This window comes from Myiozetetes cayanensis, unplaced genomic scaffold, assembly GCF_022539395.1.
Source record: "Myiozetetes cayanensis isolate MyiCay16 unplaced genomic scaffold, myiCay2020 scf62, whole genome shotgun sequence".
Lineage (NCBI taxonomy): Eukaryota > Metazoa > Chordata > Aves > Passeriformes > Tyrannidae > Myiozetetes > Myiozetetes cayanensis.
The window spans coordinates 180,833-198,429 of NW_026087876.1; the positions used below are offsets into that span (position 1 = coordinate 180,833).

General features: G+C 58.4%; 1 protein-coding gene across 1 annotated transcript in view; it reads left to right on the plus strand.

The window, feature by feature from the left end:
* NUDCD3 (NudC domain containing 3) overlaps nucleotides 1-16,387 on the plus strand; it is a 30,009-nt gene extending 13,622 nt beyond the window's left edge. Inside the window, exons 3-6 of the mRNA XM_050337368.1 lie at nucleotides 4,034-4,166; nucleotides 8,449-8,592; nucleotides 14,513-14,701; nucleotides 15,292-16,387. Coding sequence (XP_050193325.1) covers nucleotides 4,034-4,166; nucleotides 8,449-8,592; nucleotides 14,513-14,701; nucleotides 15,292-15,402 — 577 coding nt within the window. The 3' untranslated portion in view covers nucleotides 15,403-16,387. The remainder of the gene's footprint in view (nucleotides 1-4,033; nucleotides 4,167-8,448; nucleotides 8,593-14,512; nucleotides 14,702-15,291) is intronic.
* Nucleotides 16,388-17,597: the final 1,210 nt, after the last annotated feature.

Consider the following 17,597-nt stretch of genomic DNA (forward strand, 5'->3'; position numbering starts at 1 on the left):
CCATGCTGTGCTGTGCAGCTCTGAGGAGTGGGGAACAGATCGGCCACTTCTCAACGGTGCATTGTTAAAGGTTTCACCTCCCCCAAAATGACACATTGCAAGCAAAAATAGAACAAGACAGAACACATAGACCCACCCCCACCATCCCCACCACCCGGCAGCCAAGTGCATGCGGTGCCAAAGTCTCAGGTTTATAAGCTGGTGCTTTGTCACCCTCGCTCCCCTCAGCCCTGCCACCACCTGCCTTGGCCCGGCAGGCGTTCCGGCAGCCTGATGAGTGACCGTGGCACCGAGAGCAGCCACCCTGCTGGGATGATCGCCACCCAACCCACACTGTGCACTGGATCTGGCCTCCCTCTTCGCCTGGTGGGTCTGGGGATGGGGACAGCTCCCAGCTGGGGTGTTTGTAGCAGAGGTTGTCTCACCTGCTGCACCGTGGTGCGGTTGAAGTGGCACAAGGGATGCCTTTGGCCAGGAGAGCCACCTCCGGCGTGGTGTCAGGGCTCGGCCCAGCGTGCCCTGAGCTAGGGCTGTCTCCTGAAGAGGACGAGGGAAGCTGCCTCCCAGCCAAGGAGCAGGGTCCAATTCTGGACTGCCGCCAGCATGTGCTAAGCACAGTTGGACTGGGCAGAGATCTGGTTGGAGAAACTCCAGGAAAGGAAGAGTTTCTCCGGAGGCAGTAGATCTGTCAGTTGTTTGTCAGCAGCACCTAATGAGGCTGCGGCCTGCCTTCACTACGGATCCTCCATGGCTTCAGAGCCAGTGCTTACACTTGCAGGGGACTTATCCAGGCTTCATGAGGCCCCCTGTGATCCTGTTCTGGGACACAAAGCCCATTTACTTTCACACCTGTGGGTTTTTAACATTGGAAACGGCTGGAGCAGAGGTCGGCAGTGTCTTGGGGAAGGGCTGGAGCGGTTTGGGCTGGATGTCGGGGTGGAGAGGGGCAAAGAAGTGATGGCACCAGAACTCACACCCTGAGGACAAGCAGCCACGTCTGGAGAGTGGTTTGGGCATGAGGGGGAACTTCTCCCTCTGAGGCTGGATGAGCAGGGCTGGGGCACATGTGGCCTGGCCAGGCTGTTAGGGCTGCAAGGCCGAGGCAGCAGGCCTGATCTTATTCATGTGGAGGCAGAGGTGTCTGTGACTCGTCCCTCTGTCACCCAGCCCTGCTCCAGTTATGTCAGGGGGAGCTGGGACAGAGCTGTCCTGCAGGGCTAGTTGGGCTGGGAGGAAGGCTGCTGTCACCTGCACAGTAGCTACAGTGTGCAAACAGACACTGGACAGAGTCCTTGCAGAATGAGTTCTACCTCAGTTTCCCTGTGGGAGTCACACAGTTAACACTGGCTTCTTCTGGAGCTGCCTTGAGTTCATGCTGAGTAAGCTCTGAGAGGGGCAACAACATCCAGAACTGCCTGGCTGGGATCTGCTCAGCCCCAGTGCTGTTCTCCTGAGGAAGAGGAGGAATATCCAGGACAGACCTGGTGGCTTTGTGGCAGCGAGTGGCTGCTGTATTTCTGTGCTGAGCCCATCAGGCATTTGCCGCTGGCATCTCACCGTGTGTGCTTTTGCACCGGTGGGTTTCTCCCATCTCTGATGCTCTGCATCTGCTCTCACAAGTCATGGCTTGGCACAGGCCTCTGCCTCCTCCTGCACCCTTTGAGTTCTTCCCAGGAAAGGCCCAAAGGGGAACAGCATGGGGGAAACAGCCATTTGCTGATTCTTGTCTGGTTCTTGGCTGATTGCAGGGAGCCACCGGCACTTGTGATGGCAACTCCCAGTTGACCCACCTTCCCCCAGGTGTCTTGCTGGCAGGTTTGGGAAGATCAGGGTGGGCTGTGCTTCGGCTGGTGTGACCTCTGTGGTAGAAAGCTGGGCTTCTCGTGAAGGGAGGCTGCAGAGAACTGAAGGGTGCCGTCGTATGGCTGTGGAGTGTTGAAAAGCCTCCCACAGTGCTGTCCCTGAAGGTCATGGGGGAGGGGAAAGGGGCTCGCACCACTTAGCAGGAAACACCCTGTTAGGAGGAAAAAAAACGGCTGGGTTTAACATCGGGACAGGTTTATCCTCTGGTTCACTGTGTGAGGGTGGAGGAGTGGTTCGCCAGGCTGGGATGGAGGGCAGGAGCCCCATGAAGCTCTGCCGTGCCTGGCAGACCCCACAGCATGGGGACAAGTGCTGTGGGGGCACTCAACCAGCCAAGCTGTCCCAGGCTACACACAGACCCTCCTCCCTGCCAGGGGCGGTTGTGGGGTGATGTCTGGGACAGTCGTGCCCTGAGAACCAAGCTGGGTGCCACGGCTGGGCTGGTTCTGGGCAGAGATCAGGGCACACATGAGGTGGTGCTTGGGGACGTGCTGCTGCGTTTGGGTGTTTGCTTCCCGCAGAGCACGCGTGGGGCCCCACAGACCCTGTCACCACAGCCCCTGGTCGCCTGCACCGTTCCCCCTCTCGCCCTCCAGCCTTTTCAACTCCTACAGTCTGGGGGCGGTTGGGAAGCGACAGCTGGAGCCAACGCGCCAGCCCGGTGCGTGCTGCCATGCCAACCCCGTTTCCATGGCAATGGGCACCCAATGGGTGACTGCCAGGCAAGGCCACGATGCCTGAAAAATGATGTGGTACCCCCTGAAATGGCCAGCTGAGCATGGGAGCCCGCAGATACTGCTGGTTCCAGTGCTGCCTGCAATGCCTGGGGGCGGATCAGAACCACCCCAGGCCACAGGTGTGTGTAACAGGGTGGGTGAAACCCTCAGTGCACCCAGTGAAACCACTGAGAGGAAAAAAAGGAGGAGGTGTGTACAGCGCCTTTGACAGCCCCCTCCGACCGTCTTACAGCCTAATTTAATTAAAATCGTTGGGTCTTACATAATCCTCAGGGTGCCGTGCTGCCGGAGCCACCCCCGCCCAGTGCTGGAGAGGGTCCCGCAGTGTGGGGGTGTCAGGAAGGCAGCGGGACACGGGGAGATATGCTCCTCAGGGCCACCTGTGCCCTGGGGCTGCTCTTCACTGGCCCCCCTTACCTGAGTCCCTGAGCCTCATGTTTATCCAGCTCCACGTTGAAGTCTAGGTGTGTATCAAAACATTTTAAAATAACTCTGCCTTTTGTTAGCATTGCAGCTATCTTTAGAGGAGATTTGATTTTATTTGAAAGCCCTCCCTGGGAGGGTTTGGTGGAATAGATTCCCAGCCCAGCAGCTGAAAGGGATATGAGTGTGGTGATTTCCTTTCTTGGCTGGAAACACCGTATTAATTATTGCTTATCGATCTCATAAACCCCATCTTACCCCTGCAGCTGTCTCCTTGGCTTTCCCGAGGTTTCCACAGCTGGAAGGGGCAGTGTTGTGCTCAGAGCATTGCTCGTGATCCACTTTTCAGGCACCCTGGGCTGGTTCTTCAGGCATCCTGCTCCACAGCTCCGTCACCCCTATGTCACCAAATGCCCTGGTCATGGCAGCTGGTGGCTTTCTCAAACACTATAATCAGGATGGGGAAAAACAGTGCTGTGTTTTCATGGTGAACCCAGGTCACAGCCATGGGCCACCGCCTCTGCAGCCATGACAGTGGCTTTGGGGACAGCCCACAGCCCCCCTCAGCACATGCCAGTGTCCCTGTTCGTGCTGTGATGGAAGGTGGATGGGACAAGGAGCTCTCTACTGAGTGGAGGTGGCCAGGAAGGCACCTTGAGCCCCCCAGGGGCCAGCTCTGCACCTCTTGGGCAGCCAAACCATTTTGTGTCTGACCAGTTGGGCAGCCTGACCGCCACTGTGGCACACTGGGAAGAGGGAACTGCAAGTCACCCATGGCGGGCAGGGTGGCCGGGGTCTCTCTGTGTCCTGGGGCTGCTGACCTGGACCTGCTGCCTTAGGTAGAGCCAGGAGTGAGGGAGAGGCTGGGCAGCAGCCCAGTGGTGGGGATGCTGCAGGACGGCCGAGCAGAGTCTCTGCCCTTCCTTTGGGCTTCTTGCATCCTGCTTTCAGGCTTCCTGCCGTCTCCAGGCTCTGATCTTTAACATGTCACCCCTTTCTCCCCCCACTAGGAGACAGGAACAGTTCCAGACAAACCCTGACAGCTACAATGGAGCTGTGCGAGAGAATTACACCTGGTCCCAAGACTACAGCGACCTGGAAATTAAAGTGCCTGTGCCCAAGCACATCGTCAAAGGCAAACAGGTAAAGTGGTGTTAGTGGTGTATCTTTAGCTTTTTTTTCCCTTTCCCTCAGGGTGCCCAGCTTTCCCAGGAAGCTGTGTTTGGAACGGGAAGGCTCCTTGTCCTTTGTACTCAAAGAGAAGGATGCGGTTGTGCCTTTTTCTCTGGTGTGTGTCTGGTGGGGACCGATGGTCCCAGCCTGCTCATGTTCCTGTTGAGCTGCAGTGTCCTCTACTCTGTCCCAGACAGGCTCTCTGGCACTGCCTGGCCCTTTCTGTGCTTTTTCTCTGTTTCCATCACCTGCACACTCAAACATGGGTTTTGGAGCATGGCTGTTGATGGATGCCCCTTCCTCAGTTGTGCCTCTGGTACCTTCCGTTTGGAAGTGGGAGCTGCTGGAGCAGCTCTTCTGACACTGCAGAACTGCATCAGGCACAGCCTGTGTGTGGCTTGACCTGGTCTGGGTGGAAGGGAGCTGGTCTGGGGTGCAGGCTGAGAGCCAGCCCCTCTCCCTGACTGGCTGTGTGGGCAAGAGGCAGAGAGGTTCCTGCTTGACTCAGGCAGGAATTCTCTGCTCTGCTTGTGGTCACGTTGTTTTTCCTTCACTACTTCTGTTCCTTCCCATGGCTGGTCTTAGTTGGACCAAGAAGTTTGAACTCTTTCAAGTGCTGCCCTCCCCATGGCTGATTCTGTATTTTTCCATTTGGGAAGCCTGTGCTCCCCCACCTTCCGCTCTCCTCTGCTTCCAGGGCGGCTGAAAGGAGCACACTGGGGTTTGTCACCGGCTCCAGCCTACACAGCTCCTCGGCATGCCAAGGAGTGTCACTGGCAGCAGCAGCAGCAGCAGCCTGAACCAGAGGGGTGAGGGAGCACACGGCTGCCACAGGCACAGCAGGGCCCTGGGAGATGCATCTCTCCCAGCAGGTCTCTAAAACAAACCCAGGCTGTTTCTTGGAAGGATTTCGGCCTATCCAGATGGGTGTTCCATTCCTCCGCATCGTACTGCGATCACGATGCCTCTCCCTGCCCATGGAAAAGTGCCCTCCTTGCCAGGGATTTCTGTCCTTGCCAAAATATCCACACTGGGCTCTGTCTGCCCCATCCTTGGGCATGGAATGGTGCCGGGGCCTGCAGGAGCTCATGGGAGTGGAGACAGGATACGTTTTCCTGACCTTTCCTTGGCTCAAGGCTTTGCCATCACTGTGGAAAAGTCCCTGTGCCTCGGAGTGGAGGGGGTTTCAGGACAGCCCCTTCCCACCCCAGTGCCCATGGCACGACTCTGCCTGCCCTTGCCCTGGTGCATGCCCATGCTGCCCTGGGAGCAATCAGCTGTTCGGATGCAGGACTCCCCTTCTCCGTGTGCTCTGTCTCCTGGTGTTTGTTCATCCCTCTCAGGGCTCCCCTTGGTGGCTGAGTTTCCTTTTCCAAGTGATTCTTTAATTCTTCTTCAGCCTCCAGGGAATGGGAGCAGACAGGCTGAGTCTTGGGCCAGAGCAGGAGGGTGCAGAGCCATTATAAAGCTCCATTGACTTTGGTCGTGTTGTTGATGGGTTCCTGCACAAGAACCGCATTCTCCTGCATTCACACACCTTCATCTTTTTAAAAAATTGTCAAGTTTTTGGCTTTTGCCTGCCAAGGTGAGATTAAAAATCCCCCATTTGGTCCCTGGGCTCGGAGTGTGCCCAGCTCTAATGCTGCTCACAGTCTTCCTTATGACACTTTTTGGGATTTAGGCTGTTGCTATGGCACATTTTTGCTCTGGTGAGCTTAAGATTTCCTTGTATGGAGCTCAAAAAAGTGTCCTTGGAGCAGGAATGGGCAATGGAGTAGGTGGGAGCATCTTCCTCCCTGGTCCCTACCTCTCTGATCTACTTATGGGTGCAACAGAGGCCCACCTATCTGAGCACTTAAATAGAGATAATGACTCCAGGCCTCTCTGTTTGCTGGACTTGGAGGAGACAAGCTCAATTCTTCTCTCAGTTTGTGTTTGCTTGTTTGATCTGTGTGGGCGGGCGTGGGCGTTCCGTGTGCACAGAAATCGCTGTGGTGTAAAAGCCATGGCACAGAGCTGAGAGCCAGCTTTCCCTGGAAGCACTGAGTCAGCCAGGGGTTTTGGGGGGCAGAGGTACTCCTGGCAGGGGACAGGCAGCCTTGAAGCCTCTGGGCTGCTTTCAGGGTGATGTGTTCCCTGTGGGATTGCTCTTGGCTTTCCCCTAGGTATGGACTGTCCACAGGCATCACCCTGTGCATATGTGAGGCCTCTCAGAGATGTCCCTCATGCACAGAGAGGCAGGGCTCTCCAGCGGGCTGTGCTCTGCCCCTGTACCCTGTCCCCGCTCCTGGGGGGTTGGTGTGCGGAGCGGGACCTTCTTGCTGGGCACAGTTGTAGGAACAGGTGTTGCAGTTGCTTCTCACTCTGGCTGTTTGCACAGCGAAGGGATTGGGTGAAGGCTGCCCAGTTAGAACCCTTCTTCTGTTGGGTTTCTCTGCTCCCTCTCCCAACACCTGGCTGGTCCCAGAGCCACCTTGAAGTTGCCCCTTAGCTCCAGCAAAGCTCCAACAGCTGCATGGTGCTGGGAATAAAAACCCCTCTCACATTTGGTTGCTCCTATTCCTGTGGACCCCAAAACCACAATGCTGTATCTGTGCCTTCCATGTCTCCAACCTCCCTGTCCCTCCACACCACAAAGAAGCCTCCTCAGAGGGTGACTCGGGAGTCACCTTCCTTTTTTTCCCTAGACCCTTCTGGACAGGCCCTGTGCCATGCTGAGAGCCCAGCATCAGCAGCCCTGTCCCTGCACCCAGGGACCTGGGTGGGTAGTGGTGACAGAAGACAGAGCCTCATCCTCATGCCTCATCCCTGAAGTGAGGCCTCAGCCCTGGACTGGAGGGAGCTGCTCCACGCTCAGCCTCTCTGGAGGTGTTTCCCATCCAGGAGCAGCTGCTCTCTCGCAGAGGCTGTCCACAGCCACGTGCTGGGTGGCAGCCAGTTGTCCTCTCCTGTCCTCATGTTCCTTTCCTGATCCCCAGTGACCGTGGTCTTGCTCCCAGCCATTATGTCAGAGCTCAGTCCTGTGTCACCCTGTGCTGTGTGTGTGCTGGGCCTCCTCTGCTCCTGCCAGAGCCCCAGCAGCTCCCTGTCACACAGCAGGTTCAGGGGCTGTACCCAGGTGACATCAGTCAGACACAGCCACGGTGCTCTCCCTTGCTGGAGCAGCTCTGCCTGTCTCCTGCCTGCATGGAGCTAGTGAGCCGCTGGAAATCTCCTAGGTAATGGATAATGTAATAACATTTCAAATGAGATCTGCAGAGCGGGAGGAAGATCTGGGGGAACTCTGGGAGAGAATGCAGGCAAATCTCACTGCAGTCTCCTCCTCTCAGGCCAGTGCTGGGGGCCACAATCCTGCCCCTTCCCAGCCAGGTCTTCCCTGCAACCCCTGGCCTGGTGCGGGCTCTGCTGGCAGCAGCTCAGTGCTGAAGGGGACAGGAGAGAGCATATGGTCTCTCCGGAGACCAAGGATACTGCGTGCCTGTCACAGGCTGCCTCTGCCTCCCCAGGGGACAGCCATGTCACCTGCGCGGCAGGTCGGAGCAGGGTTCCCCATATGGCTGCTGTGGGCGGGAGCTGGCCCCGTTCCTGGGGACAGAGCTGTCCCCATCGCAGGGAGCCAGGGAGCGGTGCCGGGCTGTGCCGCAGCGTTCCTCCTGCACGCGGCCCCTCCTCGCACGCCTGAGGGAGGCCTGGGCCGAGCCCAGGGCTGGCTCCAGCAGCACAAGCAGGGCCAAGGAGGTGGCTTTTGGCACGGTGCAGCAAAGGGGGGATGAGCTGCTGCAGCCCTGGTGTAGGAACCCCCAAATTGCCCCCGCTCAGCCCCCAGGACGACACACACCCCTGCCCAGCTCATCATGGTGACAGAGGGGCACACACCCTGGTCCTACAGAGCTCAGTCACAGCAAGTAGGTGCCCAACCTTTGAGTGCTGTGTGCAGGCCTGTAGCATTACAGGTGCACATTTTCTCTATGGGGAAACTGAGGCACTGGGTAGAACCAGCTGCCTCGAATCCTTCAAGGGCCCCAGTTGCTGAGCTGTGCTGCCTTTCCCTTCCTGGAGAGGTTCCCTCACTCCTCCAAGCTGTCGCTGTTCACTGTGAGATGACAGAGGGATTCCCACCCTCCCGCTACATGCAGTGCTGGAAGCTCTTCTCTCTCTCATCCCTGGCGAGTGTACTTGACCCCACACCCCAACTCACAGAGCGAGAGGGCAAGCAGAAACATTCCGGATGACTGTCTGTCTCTGTTTCCAGGTGTCTGTGGATATCAGCAGTGGCACGATTCGCGTAGCGGTGCTGGAGGGGAGCAGCCAGCATGTCCTCATGGAAGGGAAACTCACCCACAAGATCAATACAGAGAGTTCCCTGTGGAGCCTGGAGCCTGGGAAGTGCATTTTGGTAAGGGCAGTCTGCACCAGCCACGTCCCCTTGGCTTGTAGCTGCACTGGGTTTGACCTGGGAAACTGCAGCAGCTGGAATTTTGAGCCAGGTGGAAAAGGCTCAAGAAAAGGCTTCTTCTCTGGGAAAAGAAATGTGTCTGGCTTTGCCTGTCCAACATCTGGCTCGTGCTCCCCTTTCCTGTGTGCCGTGCCTTGCTTCCCGCTCCTGAGGTGCCCCTCAGGATGCTGGCTGAGCAGCACATCTGTCAGGCTGGGCGAGGGGGTCCCCAGCTCCAGCTGCAGGCAGGGGAGCACAGCTGTTACCTGGGGGTCATCACTGTCCCCGATTCCACCACATGGACCTGCACTGCAGCACCAGTCCTGCACACCTGGGCTTGCTGACTCTGCCCTCCAACTCTGCTGGCCCTGCTCTGGCCCTGGCATCTTGGCAGGTGCCTGTTCCCTGCCATTCCTTTCTGTCCTGCCATGGGATTCCTACTTACCCTGTTTGAATTGGACACTGTGTCTTGTTCTCCGTATGCCTTCAGCAGGCCCATGGTTTGCTGTGTGACTGCTACCCCAAATCATCCCCATTGAAGTGGTCCAGGGGCTGCTGGCACCCAGCTGTGTGTTACTGGTGGATTCCCAGCTCCGAGCCTGTTTTCTGATGTGCTCCAGATGTGCAGGCTGAGGGTGTGAGTTCACCTGTATCCACAGCTGGAGCTACTGTGGGGGTTCTGCCCATCACCCTGGGATCTCAAGTGTCGAACAGTTCCCAAACTCCTGTGCCAGTTTGGGGGCCAGGATTGTTCTGGGAGTGGGATTTTGCTTCCTGTGGCTATCTTTGCCCTATCCTTTTCCATGCAGAGACTTACTCAGAAGAGTTTCAGGAGTCCCAAGGCTGTTGTGAGACCCAGGAGGGGATACGTGCCATCCCTGTAGGGGAAGGAGCAGGCTCCAAGCCTTTTACCCCATGACACAAGAATGTCAGCAGATGGGCACCCAAATCCAAGCCCTCACAGTGGGAAATGGAATGGGAATGTGCTGCCTGACTTGGGAACGCTGCAGGTGGTGTGTAGGGGGGCTGCTCAGTGTCACCCAGCCACTGCCAGTCCATAGGGATGTACCCCAAGTGACAGGCCGGTGCCGAAAGGATGAGTGAGGTCCCTGCAAGGGAGAGGAGCTTCTCCGATGCCGTCAGGCCAGTGGAGGGATGTGGAAAAGGAGGTTGTGGGTTCTTCTACATGCATTTTGTAAATGTTCATAAACATTTTGAAAATTAGCTAATCTGGGAAAAGAAACAATCCTGGAAAAGGGTAAACCTGTTGAAGAGGAGATGGCCCAAGGGGTGGCTGCTCTCCAGCACGGAAGGGAGTCCCGGGTGGGTGTTCCCAGGATCAGCAAGGGAGGCGATGACTCCTCAATACCTGTCAGAGGCTGGGAATGGTGTGGGTGGAGCGAGACTTGGGGCCTTCTGAAGTGGCCACGGGCAGCATGGGGAGCAGAGTGGGCCCATCACCCCCAACTCCAGGCTGGGTCTTGCCTCGAATTAGCATGAACCCAGGGTTGTGAGGATCTCCAGCTGGCTGCCAACATATTGATGGTGGGATGAGATCTCGCTTGAAGAATTGTAAGGTAACTGGAGCAGAGCGAGGAATTCTTGCCCGGGAGCATCTCCTTTTCTCATGCTCAGAGTAGCCAGAAGTGGTTTGCGACTCCTCCTGATTCATTCATCAGGAGACACCCACCCTGTGGGAATGAAATGCTTTGTTCAGAGCCTGGATGGGGCCGTTGGGGTTTGGTTGAGGCTGATGGGGTGTACAGACCTTTCTGTACCCCAGTTTGTGTATAGCTCCGTGTGAGCTCCAAATGCAGCTGTTCGGGGATGTCTTCCTCCTGCAAGGTGCTGCTTGGCTTGCCTCCATGGGACCCAGGGATGGCGTTCCCTGGCAGGGTGATGATGCAGCCGAAACCAAACTCGCCCAGTGCCAGTGCTGGGGTTGCCTGAGGAGATTCTGCCCACCTTGGGCACTGCTTGGGGCTCCTCAGTGCTGCGTGTTCGTGTTCTGTGAGTTGAGGTGACCCCGCAGCAGAGCTCGGTCTGTGCACCAAGGGGGGAGAATCTCTCCTGCTTGGTCCTGTCCATCTGGGAAGGTCCCAGCTCTGTGCAGAGAGGCTGTTGAGTTCCCTGTGCTCTTGCAGGACATGTCAGGGATCGTCAACCCCCTGATCTCCAGGCTGCTGTTACAGCTCTTTCATCATCCTGGGCCTCCTCCCTTCTGGGATGCTGTTCACAGGTGCTCCAAAACGAACCTCTCTGCTCCACCCCCTCTTATCCTGGCAAGATTATCTTGCCTTACAGCCCCTCCCAGCTCTGCTTCCCCCATCCTGCCTGGCGGTCTTATCCATGTATCCTCTTAATTACATGTCACTCTCTCCCAGCAGCCACAGCACTCCCCTCACCAGCATTGAGAGATCAGTCTGCCTTCCCCCTTCTTCTCCATGGGGTTGTCCTGGCTGGAGCCCAGCCTGACACCAGTATGTTTCTCATTTCATCCCTTGGCACAGCCACGTGCATGGCAGCAAAACTCAGCTGGTGTCATTCCACAGTGGAGTGCTCTGCTGACACGGGGCAGGGGTCTATCCACACATCCTCCTGCTCGGGATTGTGTCCCAGGATGTGCCCCTGCCCGTGGTGCTGCAGCGTACCCTGGCCCTGGGTGTCATCCCTGTGCTCTCCCTTCCCCGTCACACCCGCTCGCTTGTCGAAAGCGAGATGAAAATAACCTCGCATGAGCTGTTTTTAGCAATCCCCGTTGGGTGTTGTGCACAACACCATTTGGGATTATTTTCGTTGTGGAGGATTTTTTCTCCATTTCCCTCTCTTTTTTCTCCTCCTCTCAGCCTTTGTTATCCACACTTGGGCTTTTGTCACCAAGTCCTGCTTTGAACACATACTACAGCCTTGGCTTGTCATCCCCTGAGCCACGAGGCCAAGGGGACATGACTCCCGTGATGCCTCTCTCAGCCCTGCCCTCCACACAGTGCTAGGAACACCACTGCTGCCTCCCCTGTTCCTCTAAACACCTTCCAGTGACTTTTGGGGTGACTTTGGACTGCTGTGGTTCCAGCAGGAAAGCAGGCTGTTTCCCTAAGACCCACTTAGATCCCTTGGCAGCATCTCTCCAGCTCTGAGAAGGTATTTGGGATTGGAGAAGAAACTTCGTGCTATATAGCAAAGCCCAGCACTGGCAATGAGGCGTCGTGACCTTCCCAGCAGGGTGTGGAGATGGGACATGATGCCATGTCCATGCCAGTGATGCCTTCCACCTGCTGGAGGGTCCCTCCTGCTGACTGTCTCGTCATTCCTTGCAGTCCCTCCTTACCCCTGTGCTTTTCCCTGGAACAGCCTTTCTCTACGTGGCTGAGACATGTTTTGGACACTGGCTGTGGGAAGTGAGCCCTTCAGCTTGAGGACACTGCTGTCTTAGGATACAGCATTGGAGTGTGCTGTTCCTGCCTCCCTAGGCACCCCAAAAGACTCAGCTGGGCTTTTATGCCTTTGGGACCCACCAGGCAGATCCAAAGCCTGGCCAAAGGTGTGGACACGCTGCAGGGACCTCATCTTTCCTCTGGCAAGTGGCTATTGGCAGCTCTGGGGCGTTGGGGGGTCAGCCCAAGCTGTTGGCTGGGAAACTCAAAGCAGCAGTGTCAAGTGCAGCGAAGCTTTGCCTTGTCTCGAAGTGAGAAACATAATCAGGTCAGGGTTTGTCCTTGTGCAAAAAGCCCTGCTCCCTCCTGGAGCCCCCATTTCTGTAGCTCTCCCTGAGGGTGCCTGCAGCCTCATGGGGGGCTGTCAGCCAAATGCCAGAGCCTCCTCCATGGGTGGCTGGGTGAGGGCTGGTGTGTGGGGGGCATCACCCAGAGACCTACCACAGCCTCCCAGCTCTCCCTTACCTCTACCTTTGGGCACCCAAAGCGCTTGGAAGGGGCACCAGCTGCACCTCCATCACCGCCAGCTCTTGTAGCCCAGATGCTCAGCCAAGCATGGGCTGGTTGCACAGAGAACATCAGCAGACACAGTCCAGGAAATCAACCTGTGTCCATGTCCCCCATCTTGGAGGTGAGATCTGTCCACGGTGAGTGCTCCAGCACTTCCTCTAAGCATGGAACTCCAAACTCACAGGGACAGAGCGACCTTTGCCCTGGACCATGGGCATTTCACACCAGAAAGTGGGGCTCCCACCTTGGAGTGAGTCCCACTTTGACAGCTCTTGCCCTGGAATAAAGAGGGGTGAGCAAATCCCCCAGGCAGGCTGCAGAGGTGTGTGGGTGGTGGCAGGGCACCAGCAGAGGAACAGGTTTGGTAGGGAAGGGAGGGGGGATGAGTTTCCATCCCCAGGTGCTCTGGGGTGAGTTTTCCATTCCCCAGTACTCTGGTATGGAGATGGGGTGATGCCTGACCTCCTGCAGCACCTGTCTGTTCCTCTGCTATCAGGCTGCCTCTGGTAGGGACGTACAAGCCATGCATACCCTCCAGCGATGCTGTGGGAGCACGGCTTGTGGGGAGCCATCACCAGGGAAGCTCACACCCCACCAGCACTGTGGGGACATTTTTCATGTTCCAAACCCTGAGGAGCCTAGAGGATGCTCCTGCTGCAGGCATGGGCTGGCCTGGGCTGCTGCCCTTCTGCTTGGCTTGCTGGCTGAGGGGTGATGTTCTGGGGGCTCCTGCCATTCCCCTGCCTGCCCACCCAGGGTTGGGAAGCCCAGGAGCAAACCCTTAGCAGCTCTCCCTTCCCTCCAAAGTGGAACTGTGCAATTAAAAGGAGAACAAGCATGCCTGTCTAGCTGGAAAAACTAACGCCTTCCCCAAGCTGGAATATTTTACCGGCTCTGCTCTCCCAGAAGGATTAAACCCCAGCCACCCCCTCCTGTATTAATTGGTTCCTTTTCTTCACACTGCAGAGACGCCTGGCTTTGTAACGGGAATGGCTGCCTGTGTTCTCCCCTCCGGAGCCGTTGAGCTTCCAGGGAATTTTGAGCAAATTGTATTGTCTGCCTTTATTGATGATTTTGCAGAGCCCAATGAATGTCATAAATCTGCCCTGCTGCTGGGATTAGTGCTAAAATAACATGGAAGGAAGCAGCCCACTCTTCCTGGAAAAACAAAAAGCAAGTCCGAGTTCCTGGTGCGAGATGCCCCACGTTGCCCTGGCACAGCCCCTCCAGCCAGCCGGCTCCGTGCAGGGCGCTGCACCGGGGATGCCCGTGGCTACCGCCAACGGCTTTTCCCGGCGAGGATATTGTCTGGAGCATCCTCATCCATCCCTCGGGCTGCTGCTGAGCCAGGGTGCCATGGGAAGCAGGTGCTGGCAGTGAGCTGAGGTAGCACATTGTCACCTCCTTTGCCACCCACGCTGCCACCCACAGAGCCAGTGCCAGGAGAACTGAGACCAGGGCTCCTTCTGGGTTAGAGAAAGGCCATGCCAGCAGCCCCAGCCCCACGCTCCACCAGACACAGTCTCCTTGTCCGACAGTCCTGGACTCTATTGCTGCTGCTGAGTTAGCCATGCGGCCCCAGGCTGGTGTCACCTGTGGGTGGAACACCCCTGAGGGACACTGGTCTTGGCCTTGAGCCACGGTGTAAGACAGAATTTCAGCCCTGGGTCTGAGCTGGGGCTGCAGGAGGCTATGGCGGGGTTGTGCAAAACCCTTGGACTGCTGAGGGAAGGAGGCACAAGCGTCCCTCCCCGTCTGCCAGCCATGGGGCTGGATCGGTGTGAGCTGGACCTCTACTCCTGGGCAAGCCCCATGCTGCTGCCAGCACGGCCAAGCTTTGCACCACTGCCTTGGAGCTGTGGGGTGGGCCACGGTACCATGTCCCAGACGGGATGGGGGCTCCTCTCCCTACTCCCTGACCCACACCTTGTCCCTAGATCAACCTGAACAAGGGGGACGAGTACTGGTGGAATGCTATCCTGGAGGGCGAGGAGCAGATCGACATTGACAAGATCAACAAAGAGCGCTCCATGGCCACAGTGGATGAGGAGGAGCATGCTGTGCTCGACCGCCTCACCTTTGACTACCACCAGAAGCTGCAGGGCAAGCCCCAGAGCCACGAGCTGGTAGGTGCCAGCCAGCCTGTGCCATCAGCCCAGCCTGGCCCTCTCACTAGCTCTCCAAGGGTCCCATTCCCAGGAAAAGGGTGCAGCATGTGGCAGCCCCACAGCTCTGCTCCATCTCAGAGCTCCTCCTCGCTCACTGTCCCCCCACATCAACCTTGTGGGGGCCTGAGGTTCAGCTGGTCCATCTTTTGCCACTCACTCTTGTCTTCCCATTCCTGGCATCTTGGCAAATGCCCATAAGCCTGCACTGTGGCTGGGCCCCACATCTGTGTGCCTCTCCCCAGAGCTGGCCCTGCTCTGGGATGGACCTGCATAGGTCTGGGCTCAGCCAGACCCAGGAGCTGCCTGGTGCTGCCCTGGGTGCCATCTGCCCTTCCCTGGGCAGTGAGGAGAAGCAGGGGTGGTGTGTGCCCTTGGCAGTGGCTGCTAGCAGCCGGGGTGGAGGGGGGGCTGCCGGTGTCCACCACGTCCCCTTCCCTTGGTCGGGTGGCCATGCAGCCCTGACACCTGGGGGACAAGGGGCAGGCAAGGGGTGTGGGGGACAGCGTGGGGTCACCCCGGGCTGAAGAGATCCTGTGACCTCTTTGCAGAAGGTGCACGAGATGCTAAAGAAGGGCTGGGACACCGAGGGCTCCCCGTTCCGTGGCCAGAAGTTCGACCCCTCCATGTTCAACATCTCCCCTGGCGCTGTCCAGTTTTGACGGCGGCAAAAACAACTGAAAAACGAAGCAGGGAGAGGAGAAACCCCCCGGATGCCCACTGGGACCCTTGCACTCTGTGTCGTGCCGGTGCCAGTGACCCGCTGCTCCACGCTGCCAGCACCCATCCGTGCCGTGCGGGGAGGCCAGGCGGGCAGATTTACATCCTGTCACCACGGCAACCCGGGCGCCGAGACCCCTCTCCTCCCCTGCCTCCCCTTGCCTCGCGCTGCCGACGCTCTGTGTTTTTCCGGAATAGACGGAGCATGTTGGGTGACATAATTATTATTTTTGGTGGATGAGGATGCTGCTTTTGGGTTTTCTGGGGGTGTGGAGCCCTCCCTGCCCTGACTGTGGGCAGCTTTGCCCCTCGTGGGCAGAGCTGGGTGCTGGGTACGGGCAGCAGGGATGAGGGGACACATGGGGGAGCCTGCCCCTGCCTTGCACCCTGCCTGCACTCTGCCTGCACCCCGCCCACCTGGCACCCCCAAATTCCCTTGCCAATCCCGCGCTGGGGGTCTCCCATGGTGACTGTGCTGCCCTTGCCGCCTGCTCAGCCCCATGGGAGGCTTCCTCGTGGTTTCCCACCCCATCACTGGAGGGTGATCAGGGCACCCTGGGCTGGACAGAGACCCCAGCCAGACCACAGGGTTTGCTTCCCCTTCCCCAGGGGTCACCAGGGAGCAGTGCGGGCGTCCCTCACAGCACTGGAGTTTGGGGGTGGCTACAGACCCACTCCCCTTGTAGCCAGCAGCCCACCCCTCCAGCCAGTGGGCAGGAGCCCCAGAAACATGGGCTTCCCTGGCACGGAACTTTGGGGTCTGAGAGGGGGGGCTGTGACAGCCCTGGCCCCCCCAGGCCCAGCCTGGCTCTTGCAGCTTCCCACTGCCCCTCCCACCCTGGGATAGGTAGGCCAGGGGTCCCCGGTCGTCGCCTTGTCCCTCCATTCACCCCACCCCCAGTTTGCAATAAACACGTTTCTCACGGGGGGCCTGCGAGTGATTCGGTACCATCCCTGGGGGACGAGTGTGCCTGATCGCCGCCCCAGCCCCTCGCTTATGGGGGAGGCTCGGGGACACCCGAGGAGGATGCCTGGGATGTCTGTCTGCCAGCATCGGCCCCGGGCATGTGGAAGATGTTGGAGTTCTTGGGGGGCTGGATATGGGATTCCTGTGGGGCAAGGAGTGGATTTTGTGATCCCCGGGAGGGGGTGGATATAGGATACCCCGAGGGGGGCTGGATTTGGGGGTTCCTTGGGCGTGGGGGTTTTGGAATATGGGATCCAGGGGCGGGGCTGGATTTCGAGGTCCTCGGTGCGGGGGCGTGGATCTGGGATCCCCGCAGGCTGGCTAGGTTTGATGTGGTGGGCACCCAGCGCTGGGGGTGCTGCCCCCGGATCCCCCCCGCCGGTGCCGGCATCTCCCGGTGCTGATGCGCTCACCGGGCCCGCGGCCCCCCGGCCGCCCACGGTCCCCATGGCAACGGCAGCGCCAGCCGCCCGCCGCCCACCCGCCACGGGGGGGCCGCGCCCACCCACCCGCGCCCACCCCACCGGCCGAGGGGGGACACCCCGGGCTCTGGCACTGCTGGTGGTGTCCAGGCCTGTTTGTGCGTGACCCCCGTACCAAAATCCGCCCCGCATCGTGCCGCTGGCACTGGGGGGCTTCAAGGTGCCCTTGGGGAAGGTGAGGGGGGGGGTGTTTTTGGCCCCCCCCCCAGGCCCCTCCCGGATGTTTTGCTTAAGGAGGGGAGGGGTTGGAACCTGGAGGGGTTATTTGGGGTAACACTGATGCGGGAGGGGAAGCCTCGGTATTGGGGAGAATGGGGGGTTGTCCCCGGGGAGGTGGAAAGCAGGGTGTGGATATAGGGTACTCGAGGGGCTTGTCTGGATACTGGGGTCTTTTAGGGGGAGAATGTGGAATCCTTTGGTGGGGGGGGTGAGATTCTTGGGAGGGGTCTGGGTGTAGTGCCTTTTGGGGGAGGGTGAATTTGGAGTCGGGGGGAAATCCGTGGGATGGGGTTTGGATATAGGGCTATTTGGGGGAATCCCGGGGATGGGCGTCTGAATATGGGGCCTTTCGGGGAGGGGCTGGGTCCTCCACTCCTAGGGGTGACTTGGAATGAAGGGGTCCCGGCAGGGGATGTTCTGGTTATGGGGCCCTTGTGAAGACAAGGGGTTCCCCGGCGTGCGGGGAGCA